The following is a 20,994-nucleotide window of genomic DNA, read 5'->3' on the forward strand; positions in this document are numbered from 1 at the left end:
ACACGGTTTTGTCTCTAATCTCAGGGGTCTTGGACCCTGGGGGGAATGCACCCTTGCTTTTTGCCCGGCCACGTTGTTCTGGGACGTGAGCGAGTGTGCGGCCTGGCCCTCGTTCCTGCCATGGGAACCCCCGCCACCAAGTCTCAGGCTCTGCCGGCCTCTGGCGAGTTCCTGTCCACGTGGCACCCTCCTAGCCAGGGCTCTATCCATCGCTCTGTGGCTGGTGACCTTGGCCTCTCCCTGAACCTCGCTGGGCCTTAGTCTTCTCATCAGGAAAATGGGGAAAAGGGCATTGCCACTCCCCAGGGTATTCGTGACAGTGACATGAGTTAAGACGTGTGAATTGCCTAGAGCAGAAGTTGGCAAACTCGGCGAGCTCCGAACTTGGTCCTCAGCCTGTTTTTGTACGTAAAGTTTTGCTGGCATGCAGGCACGCCCGCTCGTTTGTGGCCCTTTGCCCGGTACGGGGGTGGCGAGTGGTTGGACAGAGACCGAAATGCGAAGTCTACGCATTTTCCACCGGGCCCTTGCAGAACAGCGTCCGGCCGCTGGCTTAGAGCCACGCCAGGCCTGTGTCCCGGCTCTCAGTTTCCTCATCTCTGCAGTGGGGATGAGCGGCAGAGGGGGGCCTGGTCTCAGCTCCGGGGCTCCCTATGCACGGTGGCCTCAGCCGTGTGGAGGGCCGCGATGGGGCCGGAAGGGACATGGCCTTTTCTGCGCCTCCCCTGAGGGTCCCGGCGTGCGGAGCTCTAGGGAGTCTCAACACCAGCTCTTCCCATGTCTTGGGGGGACATGAGGCAGACCCAGTGTGACCCCGACACCCCCAGGCCCTGTGGGACCTGTGGGGGCTACGTGCGTGTGGGGGGACAGGGACCGTGAGGATGGCTCAGCCTCTGCTAGGCTCGAGCTGGGTGTGCAGGGGCAGTTGGCAGCCCCTGGGGCTGCAGTTGTCACAGGGAATAATGTGTCTTCTGTCCTCTGGTGCAGCTGCCGTGGGGGCAGGAAGGCAGTGGCCTGGAGCTCCTCCTGGGGCCTCCCCTGCCAGCAGCTGCCAGCTTGGCCTTGACAATGGCACGGGCGGGGGCTGGGTTCCACCCGCCCGTTAGGCCTGGGGCGGGGGTCTGGGGGTAGGGCAACCCCCGCCCGTGCTTGTGGGGGGCTCACGGCATTTCGAGCTCTGAGCCGCGTGCTCCGCACACATTAACTCCTTCAAGCCTCATGACAGGCGGGGAGGTGGGACTTGTCCTGTCGTGCGGATGAGGAGACTGAGGCTGGGAGCCACTGCAGGGTCTGCCTGAGGCCACAGGGCCGGGAGGCGGCGGGGCTTTGAGCTGAGGGCCGCGCGGGTGAGCGAGCGCTCATCAGTTTTAGCTGGTGGAACGAAGGAGCGGATAGATCACCCGGTAAAGGGCTCCCTGGTTTGTTTCACATGTTTCGAAAACAACTCTAGTAACATGGACGTGGCTCCACAGTGTAGCGGTGAGCTCGTCTGCTTTACACGCAGAAGGTCCTGGGTTTGTGTCCCAGGTGGAGCCACGGTCCGTGGTCTACGGCCTCGCCCCCCTGAACGAGCCCGGTGTCTGATCTCGGAAGCTAAGCAGGGTCGGGCCTGGTGAGTACTTAGATGGGAGACCGACTGCCTAGGAAGACCAGGTGCTGCAGGCATTAATAACAACAATAATCAATAATTTAAAGAAAAAGAAGGGGAAACTCTGCTCTCGCCGCTGCCCCGAGAACTCCCTTTTCCCCTCTGCACCCGATTCTCTTTGTTTCCCTGCGTGCGTGTCCATGCGCGTGTGTTTTTTGCAAAACCGAGTTTGCACCACTCATGATATTCTGCGACTTTGCTTGTTCGGACTGAGCATCAGGAATAAACCCCACGAGGGTCAGCTGGAGCCAGCCTGTGGGTGGAGGCCGAGGGCCTGGGGCCCGCTCTCGGGGAGTTGGGTCCGGTGGGAGGACACAGGGGGGATCGGTTCGATGGGGGAGGAGAGAGGCGTGTTATGGCGAAGGACGCTTTATGACTTGCGGGAGGATGGAGGGTCTGGCCTTTGCAGTGTGGGTCACGGGCGGGGACGGGCACACGGGCAGGAAGACAGGAAGGGCAAAGGCAGGGAGGTGGGCCCGTCACGGCCGATGTCCCAGGTGCCGGGGGCCTGACGTCGGGGCTGGAAACGTGGGGTGTGTGGCAGGGGCCAGCCGTGGTGGCCCCGTGCGGACCCCGTGTCCGTTTCTCTCCGCCCCAGGACCGTGGCCTGACGGGCAAGCTGGAGCCCGTGTCCCCTGCCAGCCCGCCACGCGCTGACCCTGACCTGGAGCTGTTGCCCCCGCGGCTCTCCAAGGAGGAGCTGATCCAGAGCATGGACCGTGTGGACCGCGAGATCACCATGGTCGAGCAGCAGATCTCCAAGCTGAAGAGGAAGCAGGTGCGGCGGGCCCCGGGGTGGTGGCCGCGTGCGCCCGGTCCCGCAGCCCGGGCCGGGGCGGTGACACTGGACGTGGCTGTTTTGTGCGTGCTGTCCTGCCTGGTGGGACTTTCTGTGTCGAAGGAAACGTTCTCGGGCTGCACCGTGGAGGCCACAGTGCGCCTCACACAGCTGGGGAATGGAGCCCTTGACGTTGATTAGAATTCAGTGGGATGGACACTGGAATTAGCCACACGGCTGCCGGGCGATTCAGCGCGGGGACAGGCTGTAGAGCTGGGCTGTAGAGCCGGGCTGTCTAGGGCGATTCAGCGCGGGGACGGGCTGTAGAGCCGGGCTGTGTAGGGTCCGGTCTCTCTCCGGCCACCTCCCGGCGAAGTGGGCTGGGCCGGTGCTCCTCGGCACCTCAGTCTCCTCATCCGTGCTGTGGGGGGAGACCGCCTGGCTCTGGAGTGTGGAGGGGCTGAGCCCCCTGGCTCTGCCTCAGCTCCCTTGTCTGGAAGATGAGCACAGACACGCCGACCCCCATAGGGCTGGGAGCAGGGAGCGGGCAGCCTGGGTCGCATGGCGAAAATGAAACCTTGTGGCTGTCAAAACCAACGGAGACGTTAACGCAAATATATACAATGTTAATTTTATAACATCAGTTTTAATATTGATTGGTAAAAGTCATCGATCGATAGTCTGCCCCTTCCCAGTCCTTCGCACGCGTCCCCTCCCTGACATCTCCGGGTCTCTGCTCAGGTGTCCGCAGCACAGACAGCCCCGCTTCCCCGCCTTAACGTGGGAGCCCTAACTCCAGACACCCTCTAACCTGAGGCCCGGGAAGCCCAGCTCGGTGCCTGCTTTTGTAAATAAAGCTTTATTGGCACACGGTTACATTTGTTTGCTTATGTATTGTCTGCGGCTGCTCTGCAGGTGTAGTGGCAGAGTTGAGTGGTCACCACAGAGACCACGTGCCGGCAGAGCCCGAAATATTCCCTGTCTGGACCTTGACAGGGAAAGTTTGCTGCCCTCCCTGTGTGCTGTCACCACACGTGACGACGTCACTGTGTGACTCCACATGCATCCTGCTTCGTTAGGTCGTGGTCTGCCCCCCGACGTAAGAGCAGGGTTCTCGTCTTCTCGTCTCCCCGTCACGGCTGTGTGCTGAGCAGTGCCGACGCGCAGCAGGTGCTCCCTGACAGCTGTCGGTGGGGTCGGTGTGGCATGCTCCTGACACTGGGTTGTGGCTGGGAACAGGGTCGCACCTGGTCCTCTCCAGGTGAGGAAGTGTGGACTCCATGGAGGATCGAGGGCCACCACGGGCAGTGGAGTGAAGGCTGGTGACAGGCGACCTGGAGGCTGTTCGGGACCCAACGAGCAGGGCCAGGGGCGGGGTGGTACCAATCCCATGAGGGCATCTGGGCTGTCCTTGGCCTGGAGGACTGGGACTTGGGGATGGCCCGGCAGCTGGGTCGGTCAGTGAGGCTCAGCATTAGATTTCAACATTAAATTTAAAATGTTGGCATTTTTCTTGGAGCTAAAATTCACAAGACAGAAAAGCACTCCCTTTAAACAACGGTTCTGTGGCGTTTAGCACATTCACAGTATTGTGCAGCCACCCCCCTGTCTGGTTCTAAGACGTTTTCATCGCCCCCTAAGGAGACCCCAGACCCGTGAGCCGTCGCTCCCCACTCTCCCTCCCCGCCGGCCACCCATCCGCTTCCCCATCTGGACGCGTCCTGTCAACGGAATCCCGCCGCACGTGGCCTTTTGCGTCCTTCTTTCACGGAGCGGCGTGTCTTCAGGGTTCCTCCACACCAACGTCAGCCCTTTCGGTCCTTCCGGCCGAGTCACGCTGCATCGTGTGGGGGGCCCGCATTTCGTTTCCCAGCCATCCTCTCGGGGACACTGGGTCGCGCCCGCCTCTCGGCCGCTGTGGCTCTGCTGCTGCGAGCGTTCGTGTTCCCACTTGTGTTTGAGCGCCGCCTTCGGCCCGGCCTGGGACAGACCGCCGGACCTCGGGGATGGCGGCTTCCGTCGCAGACCACCTCGCTAAAGCGAGTGTCGCAGGAGGACGAGTCACTCGGACTTTCCGGTAAAGGTCACGCTCTCACCGTACGGCAGTCTGCTGGGTGTGGCGACGGTGTCCATGCCCTAATCCAAAAACACTTGATGGGTAAAAAATGCTCGTCATTATCCGAGGCTTCAGCGACGTGTGATCTTTTTGGCGCCTGTGGGCTCGCTTGATGCGGGGTTGCCACAGACCTTCGGTGTGTAAAGCCAGCTCTGCGAGGCGCAGTGAGTGAGGTGTGTAGGGTGCGTAGATGCGTTGGCGTCTGCCTGGGAGCAGGGCCACTGGCTCACAGGGTGACACCGTTTCGCTTTGTGAGGAACTGCCAGGTACGAGGCTGCACCATTTTGCATTCCCATCTGCAGTGCAGACGCTGAGGGTCAGAGAGGCTGAGTGATTTGCTTGAGGCCACAGAGCTGGGGAGCTGGGGAGCTGGGGAGCAGTCTCTGGGACCCCTCGGGAGGCCACCTTCTTGATGGGTGGGACGCTCGGCTGACCCTTTCAGGCCTGATTTCGGTGCTTTTCCAGAAGCCACCACAGGGGGCACTGCGGGGCTGAGGCAGCTCAGCTCCACCGGCCAGGTCTCTGTGCCTGCAGGAACCAGGACTGGATTTCCTGGTGTGTTCTGTGTTGCGCTCTCCTTGGCCACGTTTTTAGGTTCATGATGATTTGCTCCAAGGTCATGGGCAGGCTGTGTGAGCATTACAAGCACAGAGCAGTATCTGATCTCACTCAAGATGCCGGATTGCATGTCAGTGCATTGGCCTCCTGTGTGACCTTGGGCTTAAGCTCTCTGGTCTTTACGGTCCCTTTTTGGCATAAAGTCTTAAGCTCTCTGGTCTTTACGGTCCCTTTTTGGCATAAAGTCTTAAGCTCTCTGGTCTTTACGGTCCCTTTTTGGCATAAAGCAGGCAGCGGCACGAAGGGAAGTCTCGTACGGTCTTTAGAGGAAGGTTTCCCGAATGAAGACCACAGGGCAGATGACCGTGATAACGGCGATGGTGATGAAAAGCTGCTTGTCAGGCGCTGCGTCACACATCAGCTCGTGTAATCTCCCCGCCGGCTCTCACGTGGAGAAGCGTCCATCACCCCCACGTTCCGATGAGGGAAGCGAGGCTCGGGGAAGTTTAGCAGCTTCCCGAGGTTTCACAGCAGGGAATGGTAGGACTAGGGTTCCAGTCTGGACAGCCTGGCTCCCGAGTCCACACGGCCCCTCCTGAGGACGATGGTACCCGTGATGAAAGTGGTAGCAACAGCTGGCTTTGGCTCCCAGCCTGTGTGCACCAACTCGTCCGCTCCTCCCCGCAGCTGTATCCGGGAGGCACAGCAATGAGCCCCGTTTTACAGAAGAGGAAACTGAGGCACGGTGGGGTTGAGCTGCTCGCTTATACTCACCTAAGTCCCCACGGTGGGATTGAACCCAGGCAGGCTGGCTGCAGAGCCTGGAGGCCAGAGCTGGCCCCGGGCTGGGCCCTTCCCTGTGGAGGGATCTGGGGCCTCTCCAGGGCTCGGAGTTCCCGAGGGTGACTCAGAGGAAATGGTTAGCAGCCTGACTTCCTGTGCGCGGCCACCAGCCTGGGCCGCGTGGGGCCGCCCCTCCGCTGTGGGGGGGTGCCGCCTCTGCTCCTTCCGCCCGCTGTGCGCTCAACCCCACACTCTCCTCTTCCCACAGCAACAGCTGGAGGAGGAGGCCGCGAAGCCGCCCGAGCCCGAGAAGCCCGTGTCACCACCGCCCATCGAGTCAAAGCACCGCAGCCTGGTGCAGATCATCTACGACGAGAACCGGGTATGTGTGTCATCGTCCCCACCTTCTGCTCGCCCTGTGCTGGCTGCCAGGGTCGCCTGGAAGGGTCTGGCTCCTCCCCGGGCCTCAGCGCGTCTGCTTGTGAGACGGGGACCTTTGTCACCCGCCTGCACACACACACACAGACCCGTGTGCGGTGGGGACCCATCCTGGTGCGGCTGCAGCCCGTTCTGCTCAGACGTGGCGCTGGTGTGGACTGTGGCTGGCCTGCGGGATGCAGTATGAAAACGTGGGTGTCAGGTCATAGGGAAGCATCAAGGGCCCGCTGATCGGGGCGGGGGCAGTCACTTACGCACTCGTGCAGGAGTTCCTGTCACAGCGATGTTATTATTGTCAACAACAGCAGATGCTAATCGACCAGCTTCTCCTTTTCTCGTGATGGGCCCAGTTCTTTACAGGGTGGTCCCAGGAGGGAAGGTACATTACTTGCTCCCATTTCACACATGGGGAAACTGAGCCCCGGCGAGGTTAAGCGAGTTGTCCAGAGCCACAGCCTGGAAGTGGTGGGCCTGGGACGTGACCCTGTGGTCTGTCAGACCCCGGGGTCTGATTCGTCGGCACCGGCCTCCGCTGACGTTTGCTCCTGGAGGCGGCCTTAGGGTGGCTGGACACAGGGTGTAGAGCAGGCAGATCCGTGGAGGGCAGCTGCTGGGTGTCTGGGCGGGGCTCGGTCTTGTGGGAGGGGCTCAGGGTACTCTGAGCAGAATGTCTCCAGGGGCTGAACCCCGCGGGGGTCTGAGCTGTCCCGAAGGAGGTCCTGGTGTCTGGGAGGGCAGTGCGCTCCCCGTAATCCCAGTCAAACCACTGCGAGGTCGGCCTTGATGATCTATACTTGACTCTTTCTAAGTGTGCTCAAGGCCTGTGGCTGTTGGGTCTTCTCTCTGATGTTACAGATGAGGAAACTGAGGCCCAGAGAGGGACTGTTCTTTGTTCTTTGTCTGTCTGAGGTTACACAGTGAAGTGTGAATGGTGGGGGGCCTCTCTTCTCCCTGCCTTGGCTCCCCTGAACCTCCTCTTGCCACGGGCTCTGGCCACCTTTCCCAGCTGTCTCTGCTGTGGGATGCACCGTTGGCTGCTAGATCAGTGCTCAGAGTTTGGATGGGGGCCGGGGAGTACCCGGCGTCCTGGTGCCTGGAAACAGGTGGCTGGTGCCTGTGGGTGTAGCTCCAGGCAGGGAACTATTGGATCAACTAATTTGGCTACGCTTCCACCTCTTAAAGCAGCAATAGATGCAGGATGAGACTGAGCCTATTGGGAGCTGCATGGTGGGCCCTGTGGGGCTGGTCACCCACCCACACCCTGGTCCCCCATCCCAAGTAACATGTGACAATCCTAACAATAGGAGCGCTAAGGGGCCACATTGCTTTAGCCAGGCAGCCTTGTTCCAGATCCCACCTCTAGCCCTTTCTGGCTCCGTGACCTTGAGCACAGTACTTAAACCTAAACCTGTCTGTGACTCATGTTCCTAATCCACAAAATGATGATAATTATAGCACCTGCCTTGTCCAGCAGGGTGGGGTTCAATGACTTAGTACGTGGTACTCTAGTACTGAGTAAGGGCCAGTGTGCTCTTACTGTTGTACAGGTGCACTGCGTACATCACGCTCATCCTGTTCGTTCATTCGTTCGTTCATTCGTTCATTCATTCATTCGTTCGTTCAGCGGCCGTATGATTGAACACTTGCTCTGTGCCTACTACTGTTCCAGGCACTGGGGACACAGCAGTGACCTTGGCCCTAGCCCACTCATCTTCTTTATAGTGGGGGAGACATAATCACACCCGTAAGTGACCACCCATGGGCGCACCACTGATCTGAGGCATTTCGCCCTCCTCGTCCCCAGGTCCTCCTTTTGTCCTGCTGTTTGCCCCTCCCCCAGCCCGGCCGCTGGCCTCTGCTCTGCCCCGAACACCCAGCCGTGCTCCTGCCTCAGGGCCTTTGCCCCGGCCGAGGCCGCGCCCTCCGCCCACAGCTCCGTTCCCCGCGGGGCTGGGGCGCTCTCTGTCCTTCAGCTCTTTGCTCAAGTGACCCGATCTGACCCTCCCTGTAACCCCGCAAACCCTTCGACCCCCGTTTCTCGTCTTCCTGGTTGTCGTTCCCGCCCCCCCCCCATGCCTGCTGGACGTGGTTCGGTTTCGTTCGTTTGTCCCGTGTGTGGTGAGTGGACGTTCCGCGGGGCAGGTATCGTCTCTTTCCCGGGCTGTGTCCCCCACACCTAGAACCGGTTGTGCCTGACACATAATAGGAGCTCCGTGAATGTGTTTTGAACAAATGGGTGGGTGGCTTCCCTCTGGAACAGTCCTCGGCTTCGGGTCGTGGGGACTGGCCCCCGATCCTAGTGGAGGTCAGCGGGTCTGTGCCTGGGCTGAGCCTGGGCTGGAGGCTGGGTGGGCAGGGGCCCCTCAGCTGCCTTTGGCTGGAGCAGCCAGGACTTACCGCCCGTGGGGGATCAATAGGATTAAATTTTAATCCTCCTTCCTTCCCTGCCGGTTCCTCTGAGACGGTCTGTCTCTAAATGCTGCACTGGCTGCAAAACGCAGCTTCCCTGCTGGGCAGGGCCTGCCTGGCTTTTCTGCACAGTGGACTCGGGCTCATTATCCATTCGGGGAGCATGGACCAGGCGCCAGCACGCGGAGGGGAGCCAGCCAAGCCGGGCTTTTCCTGCCTCCCAGGAGTAGCCCACATGGATGGGGCCGGGCAGGTGCACACAGATGGCGGACAGGGGGCCGAGGGGTGGGAACAGGCGGGGGGTGGGAAAGGCTTCTCGGAAGCAGTGGGTGGGCCATTGTCCCCAGGAGGGCATTTGAGTGGGGGTCACGGCACAGGCCAAGGCTCAGAGAGGGGACAGGGGTCCCCTTTGATCTTCAAAGGGAGTGTGTGGGGGTGGGAGGTGGAAGGCCTGGAGGATGCTCACACTCTGAAACACACGTGAAGCACTAGTGAAGGATGTATGAATAAGGGACAGTGTGCCTGGTGCTCACATTCAGAGTTCACAGCAGTGGGCAGTCAAGGTAGACTTCCTGACAGAGGCAGGCCTTGAACTAGGTCTGCACACACAGAGGCGGAAGGACGTTTCCAACGACAGTGACGTGATTATTCGTGCACTAGTGCATCCATGCATGTGTGTGTCTGTGTCTGAGTGGGCCCGAGGGTGACTGTGCATGCCTGTGAATACGTGTGTGTGTGAGTCAGCACGTGTGAGGCGCACCTGTGGTTATGCGTGCATTTATACACCCATGTTGGCTGGCTGATGTGTGCAAATGCATGCGAGTGACTGTGTGCATGTGCTTGCAAATTCGCATGAGTAGGGCATGTGCGCGGTGTGCGTATACTTCATGCACATGCATAGGTTGACTTGAGTGCATGTGTGTATTATGCCTCGTGCATATGTTTGTGAATGCAGCATGCGTGCGAGTTGTTTGTGTGGCACATGCGTGTATGTGTATGTGCCTGTATGGGTGTAGGCACAGTATTTGGTCATGTGGGTCCCTGACGCTTCTGTGTACCTCCCTGGGCAGATGACTGAGGCCTTTTGCGCCCCGGGTGCAGTCACCAGGAGGCCTGGTCACACGGACCTTGGGGTCCCCTGCAGGAGCAGTGCAGTCTCTGGAGTGAGACCCTCCCGCCTGACCCCTGGGTGCCGGCTGAGAGCCCCTGCAGCTTGAGCTCCTGGGTCTGTCCCCTGGTTGCTGAGCAGGGCCGCTGTGGGAGGGGCTTCCCCAAGGCGGGGGGACACTGGGGGGCCCATGTGCCCTGGGACAAGTTGGGCTTGGATTCTCCAGGTGGCGAGAAGTTGTCAGCCGAGGGGTGAGAGGGAGTCGGGGTTTGGTCTGAGTGTGTGGCCCATACCCGTGTCCCCGGCCGTGCTCCTCTCCCGGGGTGTCTCGTCCCCACTTGGAGAGAATGTTAATGGGGTGCCGACACGCGGGCCATCCTGGCAGAAGCCCTGGGAGTGTGGTGTCCGGGGTGAGCGTGGCCATTTCGCAGCCAGGGGAACAAGGCTCAGATGGCAAAGCGACTTGCTGAGGGTTAGAGCAGAGCTGACCCCTGACGTCGGCCCCTGGGGGACAGATGTGGCCAGGAAGCCCTGCCTGCCTGAAGGAGGGGCCCAATCGGCAGGACACCCCCCCAGCTCCCCAGGTCACCCCTCCCCCGCCCCCTGCGAGCAGGACCCAAGCAGCTGGGGGCACAACGCTGTAGGGGGACCTGAGGAAGTGGGGTGCTGGTTCAGGCCGCGGGGAGCCCAGCCGTTCCCCGCTGCTGGAGCTGTGCACTCCGCCGGCTGCATGCCTGAGCCTCAGTTTCCCACGGGTCCAGGGGCTCCCGCCAGAAGCTGGTGCAGAGCCCGTGCTGCACGTGCGGGGCCACCTGGTGTGAGCCGCGGCCTTGTCAGTTGTCCACGGCAGTCACGACAACGGCCAGCCCTCAGCTTGCACCAGGGCTTGATGATGGAGCCTTAACGTGCCAGTGACTTTAACTCATCCGGCCGAATGAAGGTGTCATCGTCACTCCCATATTACAGATGAGGGAGCCGCGGCTCAGGGAGGGGAAGGGACTTGCCTGAGGCCACGTGGTTGGTTGGCGGATTTGAACCCAGGCCACCTGGCCACGGACATCCCCACCCCCCCCACCCCCCGCTGCTGGCTGCCACGTGGCCGTGTTTGCAGAGTCACAGCAACCTCAGGACTACTCTGGGGACATGGCAAGTGTGCCACCTTTTGGAAATTGACTTGCTTCCTAAGAGGCTGCAGGTAGCTCAGGGCTCAGGAGCAGAGTGGGAGGAAGGGCCATTACAACGTGAAGGAACGCTCACGTCGCTGTGTGACGGGCGTCACCTGGGCCCCCCACACTCTGGCCGGTCGGGGGGGTTCCTCCCTGCTGTCTTCTCCCAGGTGCCCGTGTGCCTGGTCGAAGATGCGGTCCCCGCTGGGTTCTAGGACACAGGCTTCTGGAGCCCCCACTGTGGGCCCCGGGCCCAGATCCAAGACCCGGGCCCAGCCGTGTGACATGTCGGTTCCCAGTGACCCTGCCGCTCCGTCCCTGCCCTTTCTGGGTTTGGCACCACCCCTCACCCAGGCGGTCGGTTGCTGTTTATCCCCATGAACGCATGCACACCTCTGTTCTTCCTTCAAAACTCAGCCTGCGTCTGCCTCCTGTTACCTTTCCAGAGAGAGGGCCTCGCACCCCGTCACACAGGACACGCACTGGGCATGCTGCGCTGCCTCAGTGCCCACGACCACTGCGGGCGGGGGCGGGTCTCACTTTCTGTGTCCTGCTCTGGTGCTTGATACAGAGTGGGTGCCCAGGAAGGGTCTGGGGAGCTGCCCTGTCCCCTCCCCACCCCACACCTAGCCCTTTTCTTGGCCTGCCTCGTGGATTCTCCCACCTTCAGACTCCACGGCTGACCCTTTCTTGCTTCGAGGTGTGGCCAGGACAAGGGCGGGCTGAGGTGACCGTCCCAGTGGCACCTGCTCCCCTGCCTGGCGGAGCCAGTCCCCCGGAGGGGACCCGGCCCTGTCTTTCGCCCTTCTCGGAACCCGGAGATCAGAGGGACGTTCCTCCTGTGCCTCCGTCCCCCGTCTGTAAAATGGAGCTCGTCTCGTGTCTGCCTCACGCCGCGGTTGCGCGTGGTTGAAACATGAATGTCGCATGCCGTGTGCTCGGTGCTCGGCTCACAGGAGGTGCTCAGTGGAATGAATGGCAGTCATGATGATGGTTTGCGCCGCCCCCCCCGGGTTTCTGGCCCCCAGCCACACTCTGAGTCTGCTGGTCTCCGGGTTTTGGCTCTGCGTGAAGGGGGCCGAGAGCATGGCTCTGTTGGGTGGGCCGGGCCCAGGGCTCTAGGCGGAGCTAGTTCTAGGTGCCAGCTTGAGCCCACCCACATACTCACTCTCTGTCGCTGGGGGCTGGGCGAGGGCGAGTGAGCTGGCCCTCTGCACCCCTTCTCTGTGTGTGACACCAGGAGCCTGGGCCTCGAGTTCCGTTGTCAGCCCAGCTCCCCGGGGCTCTCTCCGGGCCTCTCGCGTTGAGTGGGTGTGGATTTGGGGGCTGTTGGGGGATGGTTTCATCTGATGATGACTCGCTTGGCCTGTCCTCCCGGCCCACTCTAAAGATCGAATGGTCTCCCCAGTTTGGCTGAGTCAGGAGCACCCAGCCTTTCCAGAGTCACAGGAGGTTCTTACGTCTCCCGCGGGGCACTGTGGGTACCCCAATTTCTAGTGCATGCAGTGGCCCGGGTTCAGCTAACACCCTGCTCAGGCCCCTTCCACAGCTCTGTCCACCCTCCCTCCGCCGCCTGCCACCACCCTCTTCAGAGCAGACTCTGGTGGTCCCAGGTGGGGGCTGGCGGGGCCTGGCAGAGGCACAATGCTCGTCTTCATGGCCCGGGGCCCAGAGGTCCAGCCTGTTGTATTCTTGGCCACCAAACCCTTTCTGCTACATGTCTCTGTTTTCCTAATAAGTCCTGGGTTGTGAGTGGGGAGGGAGGCGGCGGGGTGGGGGTGGGGGGGCCAGGGCAGCTCAGAAACAGTCACGTGATTGTGAAACCCTAGAAAGGGCATCTCTGAGCGGCTCCGTCTCGCCCTCCCTGCTCCTCGGCAGCCCCCTCGCTGGCGGCACCAACTCTGAGGTCATCGCGGACACCCGGCCAGCCTCCAGGGCCCAGGAAGGCACGGCGGCTTGGCAGTGTGGGCTGGCTGGCCAGGAGCTGTGCTCACTCCACTGGACCCTGGGCGTCTGGCCTGGGGGTGTTGCAGGGACCGGCACCCCGGGGGAGGTGATTAGGCCTCTGGGTGTCTGTTCCAGCATGGGGGCCTCTTGCGGGGCTGCTGGCCTCCCACCACCCCCTGGGCTGGGGATCGGCGTGCTGGGTTGGGCAGCTGCCTGCCGTCCCCCGGGGCCTGTGTTTATAATCTGTCTGTTCTGTGTGTGTGCGTGTATGTGCGCGCGTGTGAGAGTGTCTGTTTAATCCCTCCTCTTCTCCATCACCCTGCAGAAGAAGGCGGAAGCTGCACATCGGATTCTGGAAGGCCTGGGGCCCCAGGTGGAGCTGGTGAGCCAGGGGACGGGGAGGGGGCTTTGGGAGGGGGTGGCTGGAGAGGTGGGCAGCAGGTGGCTATGGAAGGGGAGGAGGAAGTGTTCTGCTGCCAGGCCCTGCCCCGTCCTCGGAGGGGGCAGGAAACACACCCTTCGATAAGAGGGACTGGCAGAGAGAGAGCGGGTGGGTGGCCGGCCGGCCAAATGGGGGTCGGGGGGTGAGGGGCCTAATAAGAGGGACTGGCAGAGAGATAGCGGGTGGATGGCCTGCAAACGGGGGTGAGGGGGTGAGGGGCCTCCGTGCTCCCGCTCCACTCCCCAGCCCAGCCAGTCAGGCTCCAAGAGACACAGTCCAGCCCATTTGATCCCCCTCAGCATGTGGGCATCTGTCCTCCAGGCCAGATGACCTGAGTTCAACTCCTAGACCTGCCACTTTATAGCTGCGTGGCCCTGAGGAGGTCGCTAACCTCTCTGTGCTGAGTTTCTCATCTCTACAATGGAAATAACAGCACAGATCCCACTGGGGTCCGTCTTGAGTAATGAGTCCTGTCTGTAAAGCACTGAGCACAGCGTCTGAGGGCTAAGGAGTGCTGAGTGTTAGTCTGTTACTATTATTGTTATTATTATTATGACCGGCACCAGTGCCATTCGACTGATGGGAGGATGCCAGGGCCAGGCGCAGAGCCGAGCGGCAGCGTGTATGGATGCTGCTCAGCCATACACGCATGCGGGTGGGTGTGGGGTCCCTGTGCCCGAGGCAGCTCTGGGCCGTGTGTCCATGCTCGTGGGGCGGGAATAAAGCTTTACATATTCAGAGCCCGATTTTCAACTCCGCCCCCCACGTGTCTGCTGAGTGGCCTGTGGAAGGGACTCGGTTTTCTCATCCGTGCAGTGGGGACTTGGGGATCTTTACGAGGCTTAGCTGCAACGGTGCCCAGTGACGCCCCCCGCCCCGCCCCCCAGCACTGCATGTGGCCCACAGCAAGTGCTCAGCCGGGGCACACACTTCAGGGGGGTGAACTGTTTGTCCCCGGGTTTTTTCTGCAGTGACAGTTGCTCCCCAGCCCAGGGTCTGTCTGCTAAGGGCACTGAGGAGCAGCGAGCATCTGGCCTTTATGGTCCCCACGTCCTCTCAGAGGACATTGCCAGATGGGTGGTGGGGGCCCCTCCGGTTCAGGGGCAGGGCCCAGCACCCCTCCTGGGACCGGTAACAGGCTCCCAGCCCTGAGGGCATGATCTCTGCAATGTCCCAAGTAGCCTCTTTTTTTTTTTTTTTTTTAGTAGCTTCATTGAGATGTAATTTCACGTCACACAATTCACCCATTTAAAGTATACAATTCAGTGATTTTTAACATAGTCACAGATGTGTGCAGCCATCTCCGCAGTGATTTTTAGAACAGTTCACCATTTCAGAAGAACTCTATCCCCTTAGTTGTCACCCCGTATCTTTCCATCCCCCCACCCCTCCCCACAGCCCCCACGCTGCCCTGAGCTGCCCCGATCACTCGCTGTCTCTATGGATTTGTCTGTTCTGGACGCTGGAGCCGTACAGTATGAGGTCCTCTGTGACTGGCTTCTCTCGGCGTCCTGTTTTGAGGTTCACCCATCGCGTAGTCTGTCTGCTTCATTTTTTTATGGGATGGGCCACATTTTGTTTATCCACCCATTCGCTGATGGGCATTAGATCGTCTCTGCTTTGGGCCACGATAAAGTGGCCGCCAACGTGCAGGTAGCCGGTGTCCGTGTGGACACGCGTGCTCATGTCGTGGGCGTATCCTCGGGCCGGAGTCCCGGGATCGTGGCGACTCTGTGCTCAGCCCCTGGAGGACCGGCCAGACCGTTTCCCAAGGTTGTGGCACCATTGTTTGGTCCCACCAGTAAGCCGCTTCCTGCCTCGGTTTCCCCTTCTTGCCAGTGGGGATGGCGGGACTGGAGGGGGTACCCGGCCACTTCTAGACCTGGAGGCTCTGCCTCTCCCCTTTCCTGGCCTGATCGATTATCCCCAGGGCCTCCCGCGCGGGGTCGTGAATGGGGTCGCTGGGTCTGGGGACCGAGCAATGCCAGAGAGGGGAGCAGGGACAGCATCTCCCTGTGATCTGGGCAGGTCTGCTGGACTCAGAATTCGAGTGCTTCTTTTCTAGGTCTTAAGGGCTGAGGGGATCATCACTTGCTTGAGGGTTCCCGGAGCAGAGGCTCCTTCAAGGCTGGTGGCACAAGAGGCCAAGGTCTGGAGTGTCTGCTGGGCCGTGTGGCTGTCACTGACGTCCTCTCGAAGTCAGTAGGTTCTTGGCTTGATGGCCTTCGGCAGGGTTGAAGAGGAGAGGAGACTCTCACGGACAGGCACTTACTGTGTGTCGGGCCTCATGGACACGTTGCTGTCCCTTTTCTAGATGAGGTGCACAGAGGGCAGTGCCTGGCCCAGGGTCACGCAGCAGGAGATGAGCAGCTCTGCCCAGTCTGTCCTCTGTCTGAGCGCTGCAAAGCTCGAGTGGCCAGAGGTGTCTTCCAGGTGGAGGCAGGTCAGAGGTGCCCCTTCTGCAAGGGCCACTGTGTGCCACTCAGGAGTGAGAGCTCAGGCCGGGAGTGTCTGCACCCCTGGGAGTCTGGTTCCCCGCTGATTTCCAGCTGCAGCTGAGGGAGCAGCCCCCGACTCAGGGACCGTGCGGGGTGCTCTGTGACCTCTCTGGGAGGCATGCCCGGGCCCCAGAGAAATTTGCACGTGGCACCACCCCTTCATCCCAGAAGCGTGGAGACCAAGGACCGGCCTGGAGCCGGGGGCTGTGGGGGGCGGGCCTGGGCAGCAGCGCCCCCCCCTCTGTCCCCCGTGGCTTTGAGTCATTGGTTTCCTTCCTGTTCAGAGGTGTTATTTTAAGAACATGGTGTCACCAGAGGGTTGATGGCCAGGCTGACACCTCATCTCTTAGCAACTGAGGTTGCTGGCTCTCTCGGCGACCCCACCGGCATGCCGAAGCCGGGCCCGGAGGGGACCCCCCTCTTTCTCCCTGAGACCCAGCTCTTCCTTCTTAGTGATGACAAGATGCCTCGTTCTGCCCAGGGTGTTCCAGCTGTGCCTGCAGCCATGCCCGCCCTCCCCCTTCGCGCCCCTCCTGGCCTCCACTGTGCCCCTGTTTCTAGAGGAGGAAATGGAGGTGTGGGGAGGTCGAGCAACAGGCCCGGGGCCCAGCCAGGAGGGGGCCTGCCCTCGCTGTACCCCAGCCCCCCCAGCCTCCCTTCCCCAGGGTCTGTGGGAGGGGCTTCCCTTCAGGTGTGGTGTCCCCCCTGCTGCACCTGTGAGGGCTAAGGTCGCCTCATGGCCACCAAACTGGGACTTGGCTCCCGAGACGGAAGGAAGTCTCACCTGGCCTTGCACAGCCCCCTCTGCAGGTGGCAAGGAGGTGTTTAGGGGAGACTCCCTCGGGCCTTTCCCCTGGGACAGGGCAGGATGAGGCTCGCGGCCATGCTGTTCGTGGGTGGTATTATGAGGAGGCCTATGGGTGTCAGGAGATGTGTCCAGCTCCGTCCCCAGAAAGAAGTTCTCGGGTGGAGCCTCAGGCACCCTCTGCCTCTCATCCTGGGGCCCTGCCTGAGGCTTCAGGACTCCCCCTCTCTGTCCTTGCCCGGTCCCTGTCCCGCTTGACCCCTCGCCCTCTCCCTGGTTCTGGCAGTCATCCGTGGCCGCCCCGAGGCACCTGCTGCATGTGTGGGCCTGTGAGAGAGGTGAAGGGGGTGACAGACACACGGAGGCAGGCGCCAGCAGAGGGAGCAGACCCCTCCCTCCTGGGCTGCAGCTGAGAGTCTGGATTCTAGTTCCCACTCGTCCCTTATCAGCTATGGGCAAGCATTTTAACCTCTCAGGGACTTGACTTCCCCACCTGTAAAATGGGGGTGACAGTCGGTTCACTTGGCTACTGCCGTGTAACAAACCGACCCCAAACGTAATGGCTTGCGACAATCACCATTGACCGTTCCCCACGAGTGTAGACGTCACCTGAGCATTTCTGCTGATCTGGACTCAGCTCACTCTCGTCTTGGGCAGCTGGGCCGGCGGCTGGTGGCTCCAGCTCCAGCTCCGCCTCGGCTGGGATGGCACTGCTGTGCTCCACGTTGTCTCTGCCTCCAGCAGGCCAACACGGGCTTGTTCTCTTGATAGGGCCAGGCTGACTAGAGAGGAAGCAGACGCGCAGGCACACCTTTCCTGTTGGCACCCAGCCCACTGGCCAAAGCGAGGGCGTGGGAGGCAGAAAGAATTGGCGCTATGAGTGTAGTCACTGCCCCCTGATGGCAGTGATGACGTGGACCCTTGGGCAGTCCTGCCAGGCTCTGGGCTAAGAGTCACACCCACTGCCTCATTTGGTCTTCACAGCAAACCCTGTGAGTCGAACCCCGTTTACAGCTGAAAACCGGGGTCTCAGATGGCTCGAGTAACTCTCCCTAGAGAGTGGTAGAACCGGATGTGAACCCAGGCTGTGCCCCTAGCTGGGGTGCTGCTGACCGGAAGTGGGGGACACACGACGTCCGGCTGAGCTCCAGGTGCACGGCGGAGCCTGGAACAGCCTGGCCGTGCGCGCCCGTTGCTGTGCGGGGCCCGTGGTCTCGTTCCTGGGTGTGGGCGCATCCCGGCTTCACAGCCGGCCGGCCGGGTGCGGGCACCTGGCTCGCTGACGTGTGGTCCGGGCATTCCCGCGTCCCAGCGGGCGTACCTAGGGCCCCAGCATTTGTGGGGCAGCCGCGTGCGACCCACATCCTTTTGCGTTGGCCGTGTGCCAGCCTCCCCGTCACCACACGTCCTCGCCAGTGCCCGGCGTTACTCTGCTTGTCTTCTGCTGGTTGGGGGTGACATGGCCTTCGGTGTTTTCATGTTCAAGACCAGTGCTGATCTCAGCTCCCTTGGGGCGTGTGTGCTCATCCCTCGTGCTCAGGCCAGCACTGCCCAGTGCCCTGCAGAGTAGCCACGACGGCCTAGGCGGGGGGGTCACAGTGCCACAGCCATGCCCAGGGGTTATGGTCTGTCTCTGGCTGGGCCGTAGGCTGGGTCCCCATGTCCTGTGTCATGCCTGCCGGTGGCTGGCTCTCACACCAGGGGACAGCTCCCCGGTGCCAGGGCCTCGGGTGCTGCGGCCGAGGCGGCCCCGGCCTGGAGCGAGGGCTCCTTGCTCTCTGCAGCGGGCAGGGGCCGGCCAGGCTCTGACATCCTCTCTCTCTCTCTCTCTCTCTCTCTCTCTCTTTCTCTCTCTCTGCAGCCATTGTACAACCAGCCGTCCGACACCAGGCAGTATCATGAGAACATCAAAATGTGAGTGCTGCACACAGCCATGCAGATGTGCGGGGCTTGGGGACAGGTGCTCGGCGTCGCGGGCCCGGGGTGGCATGTGCGTTCTCAGCCCCCTCGGGGCTGCCAGCCAGGGCCGGGCGCTGGAGGACAGGCCGAACGGGGCAGTTCAGGCGAGAGTTCTGGGCAAGCTGGGACCTAGGATGGGGTCAGAGCAGGCCTGGGACGGGCAGGGCAGGGCAGGGGCAGGGGGCGTGGCCCCATGAAGACCTCAGGTGGGGGAGACGGCCCTGGGGGGGACAGGCGGAGGGTCGGGGTCCCCGTCCTGCATTAGCTGCCGGGTGGAGGAGAGTGGGGTCAGGAAGAAGGGGGCGGCCCCAGCGAAAGCAGGGCCCACGGCTCGGGCTCTGGTGCGAGCGTGTTTGGGGGCGTCCTGCGGCCTGCACAGAGGGTCTGTCCGGTGTGATGCAGGCCAGTGATGAGCCTCTCCTGGGGGTTGGGGGATGCCGGGGGCGGGAAAACGTCAGTGAAGTGCCACATGCCCTTGGTGGGGGTCGAGCTGGCATAGTGGGGGCACCAGCACTGTGCTGGGGCTTGGTGGCTTCTGTCTTCAAGTTGGGAGCAAGGCGTCGGAGAGGCGGCCACCGGAAGGGGCCGGCCTTCTCTTGGGATGTGTGAATGGGAGCACAGCCTCCTCGGCCAGGGAGGGGATATCACCTCATCTTGTTGTCCAGGATCCCAAAGGTAAAAGGGACTCCAGGCCCCGCCTCCCGAGGGAAGTGGGAAGGAGAGCACCCCGGGGTATTAGGCAGGAGGCAGACCCTTTAGGGTCAAGGTCTGAACTGTCCGAGGCTCATCATTGTGAGAGCATGTAGGCTATTTTCTGTGACTTCAGAGGGCCGTGCTTAGCTGGTCCCCTCAAACTGGGCGTCCCGGGGGAGGAATTGCAGGGTGCGCCTGCAGTCGTGAGCTCCCCATCCCTGGAGGCGGGTAGGCCTCCTGATGGTTGCCAGGTGGCTGCTGGTGCTTGACTAGTTGTCGGGGAGCTCCCGTCTATTATAGTTTCTGGACTCGAGTGACTGGTCCAGGCTCTGGTGACCAACTCAGCCACCCCTCGCAGCTCCCAGTGACTGATGGAGCAGCCTAGAGAATCTCTGGTCGCCAAAGAGGCCCTTGGCCACTTTGGCCCGGGAGCACCTGCCACAGAGGCCTCACCCGCATCACCTGCGTCAGCCCACGGCTGGCAGGTGCTGCAGGGCGTCCTGCGCCAGGGACCCGGCTGCAGCACAGGGATTGTTGTATCCAGAATGGCCTGTGCTTTTGTCTAGTCTTGCAGGTGCGTTCGCTGCCCAGGTACCAAACCCCTCATGACTCAACACAGTTCATTTTCCAATTAGGCCACCTCAGCCCTTTCTAAGCTTCCTGGGACCTGCCTTGCCCTGGGGCCACTGCTGGGGGGTGGGGACCCCCAGGTGGAGAGCGGCAGGGTGTGTGTGTGTGTGTGTGTGTGTGTGTGTATGTGTGTGTGTGTGAGTGTGTGTGTGTATACCGTTAGGGCCTGTGGCAGATGGTTTAGGGGATCAGAGAGGGTGTTCTCGTCTGAGCAGGCTGCTGGGAGCATTCATTCATCATTCATTCATTCATTCAACACACATTCAGTGAACAGCTACTATGTGCCAAGCCCTGTTCTAGGACCTGGGGATTTAGCTGGGAACAAAACAAAGACCCACAGGGTCAAGTTTTGTTTAGCGGTAGAGACAAAACGAACGAGTTATATTAATGATAAAATATCAGCTAATAAAAAGTGCTAGAGTCTGTAGCTATCTCAAGCTTTTACACGTTGACATACCTAGTTGTAGTTTCCCTTTTGATACAATTTTTGATGGTAATAGCATTACACTAAAATTTTTACATAAGTTTTATCACTAAAAATAAGTAATATTTTAAGCTGAATAACATATATGCATTCGGGTTGTAAAAGCAGCATAGAAATCCAAACAGAAAAGGGAAAAGATATTCATACACATAACATCAGCAAGTAAGATACTGCTACGTGTCTGTTTAAGTAGAATGAAACCATAAGCTTACTGAAATCTGTACCCCAGTCTGCGTCAGAGAATGGTCGAGTGCATTTCGGCTTAGTAGATATCCGCCTCGTAAAGTTTGTTCTAAGTCTAAATCACACATGAACACGTTTAAGTTTAAACACATAGAGATGAAGAGTTTAAGATTTCTTACATAATAAGTGGTCTGTTTTATGTTAGAAAAATGTACCTGTCAGTAAATTATTTGAACTCGTATACCCTTAGAATTCTAACTTTTTAAAAATGGTTTTCCACTAAAGTCGTGATCACTTCTGTACTTTAAGATGGTCAATGGGATAATGGTAGAGAAAGTGAGGGGTGACT

At 60.4% G+C, this 20,994-nt stretch overlaps 1 protein-coding gene across 1 annotated transcript in view; it reads left to right on the top strand.

Annotated features, from left to right (window-relative positions):
* Positions 1 to 20,994, top strand: part of NCOR2 (nuclear receptor corepressor 2) — a 165,081-nt gene that overhangs the window by 39,759 nt on the left and 104,328 nt on the right. Inside the window, exons 5-8 of the mRNA XM_025045498.1 lie at positions 2,247 to 2,426; positions 6,152 to 6,265; positions 13,277 to 13,333; positions 18,558 to 18,610. Coding sequence (XP_024901266.1) covers positions 2,247 to 2,426; positions 6,152 to 6,265; positions 13,277 to 13,333; positions 18,558 to 18,610 — 404 coding nt within the window. The remainder of the gene's footprint in view (positions 1 to 2,246; positions 2,427 to 6,151; positions 6,266 to 13,276; positions 13,334 to 18,557; positions 18,611 to 20,994) is intronic.

The sequence above is a fragment of the Pteropus alecto genome, unplaced genomic scaffold (genome assembly GCF_000325575.1).
Source record: "Pteropus alecto unplaced genomic scaffold, ASM32557v1 scaffold213, whole genome shotgun sequence".
Lineage (NCBI taxonomy): Eukaryota > Metazoa > Chordata > Mammalia > Chiroptera > Pteropodidae > Pteropus > Pteropus alecto.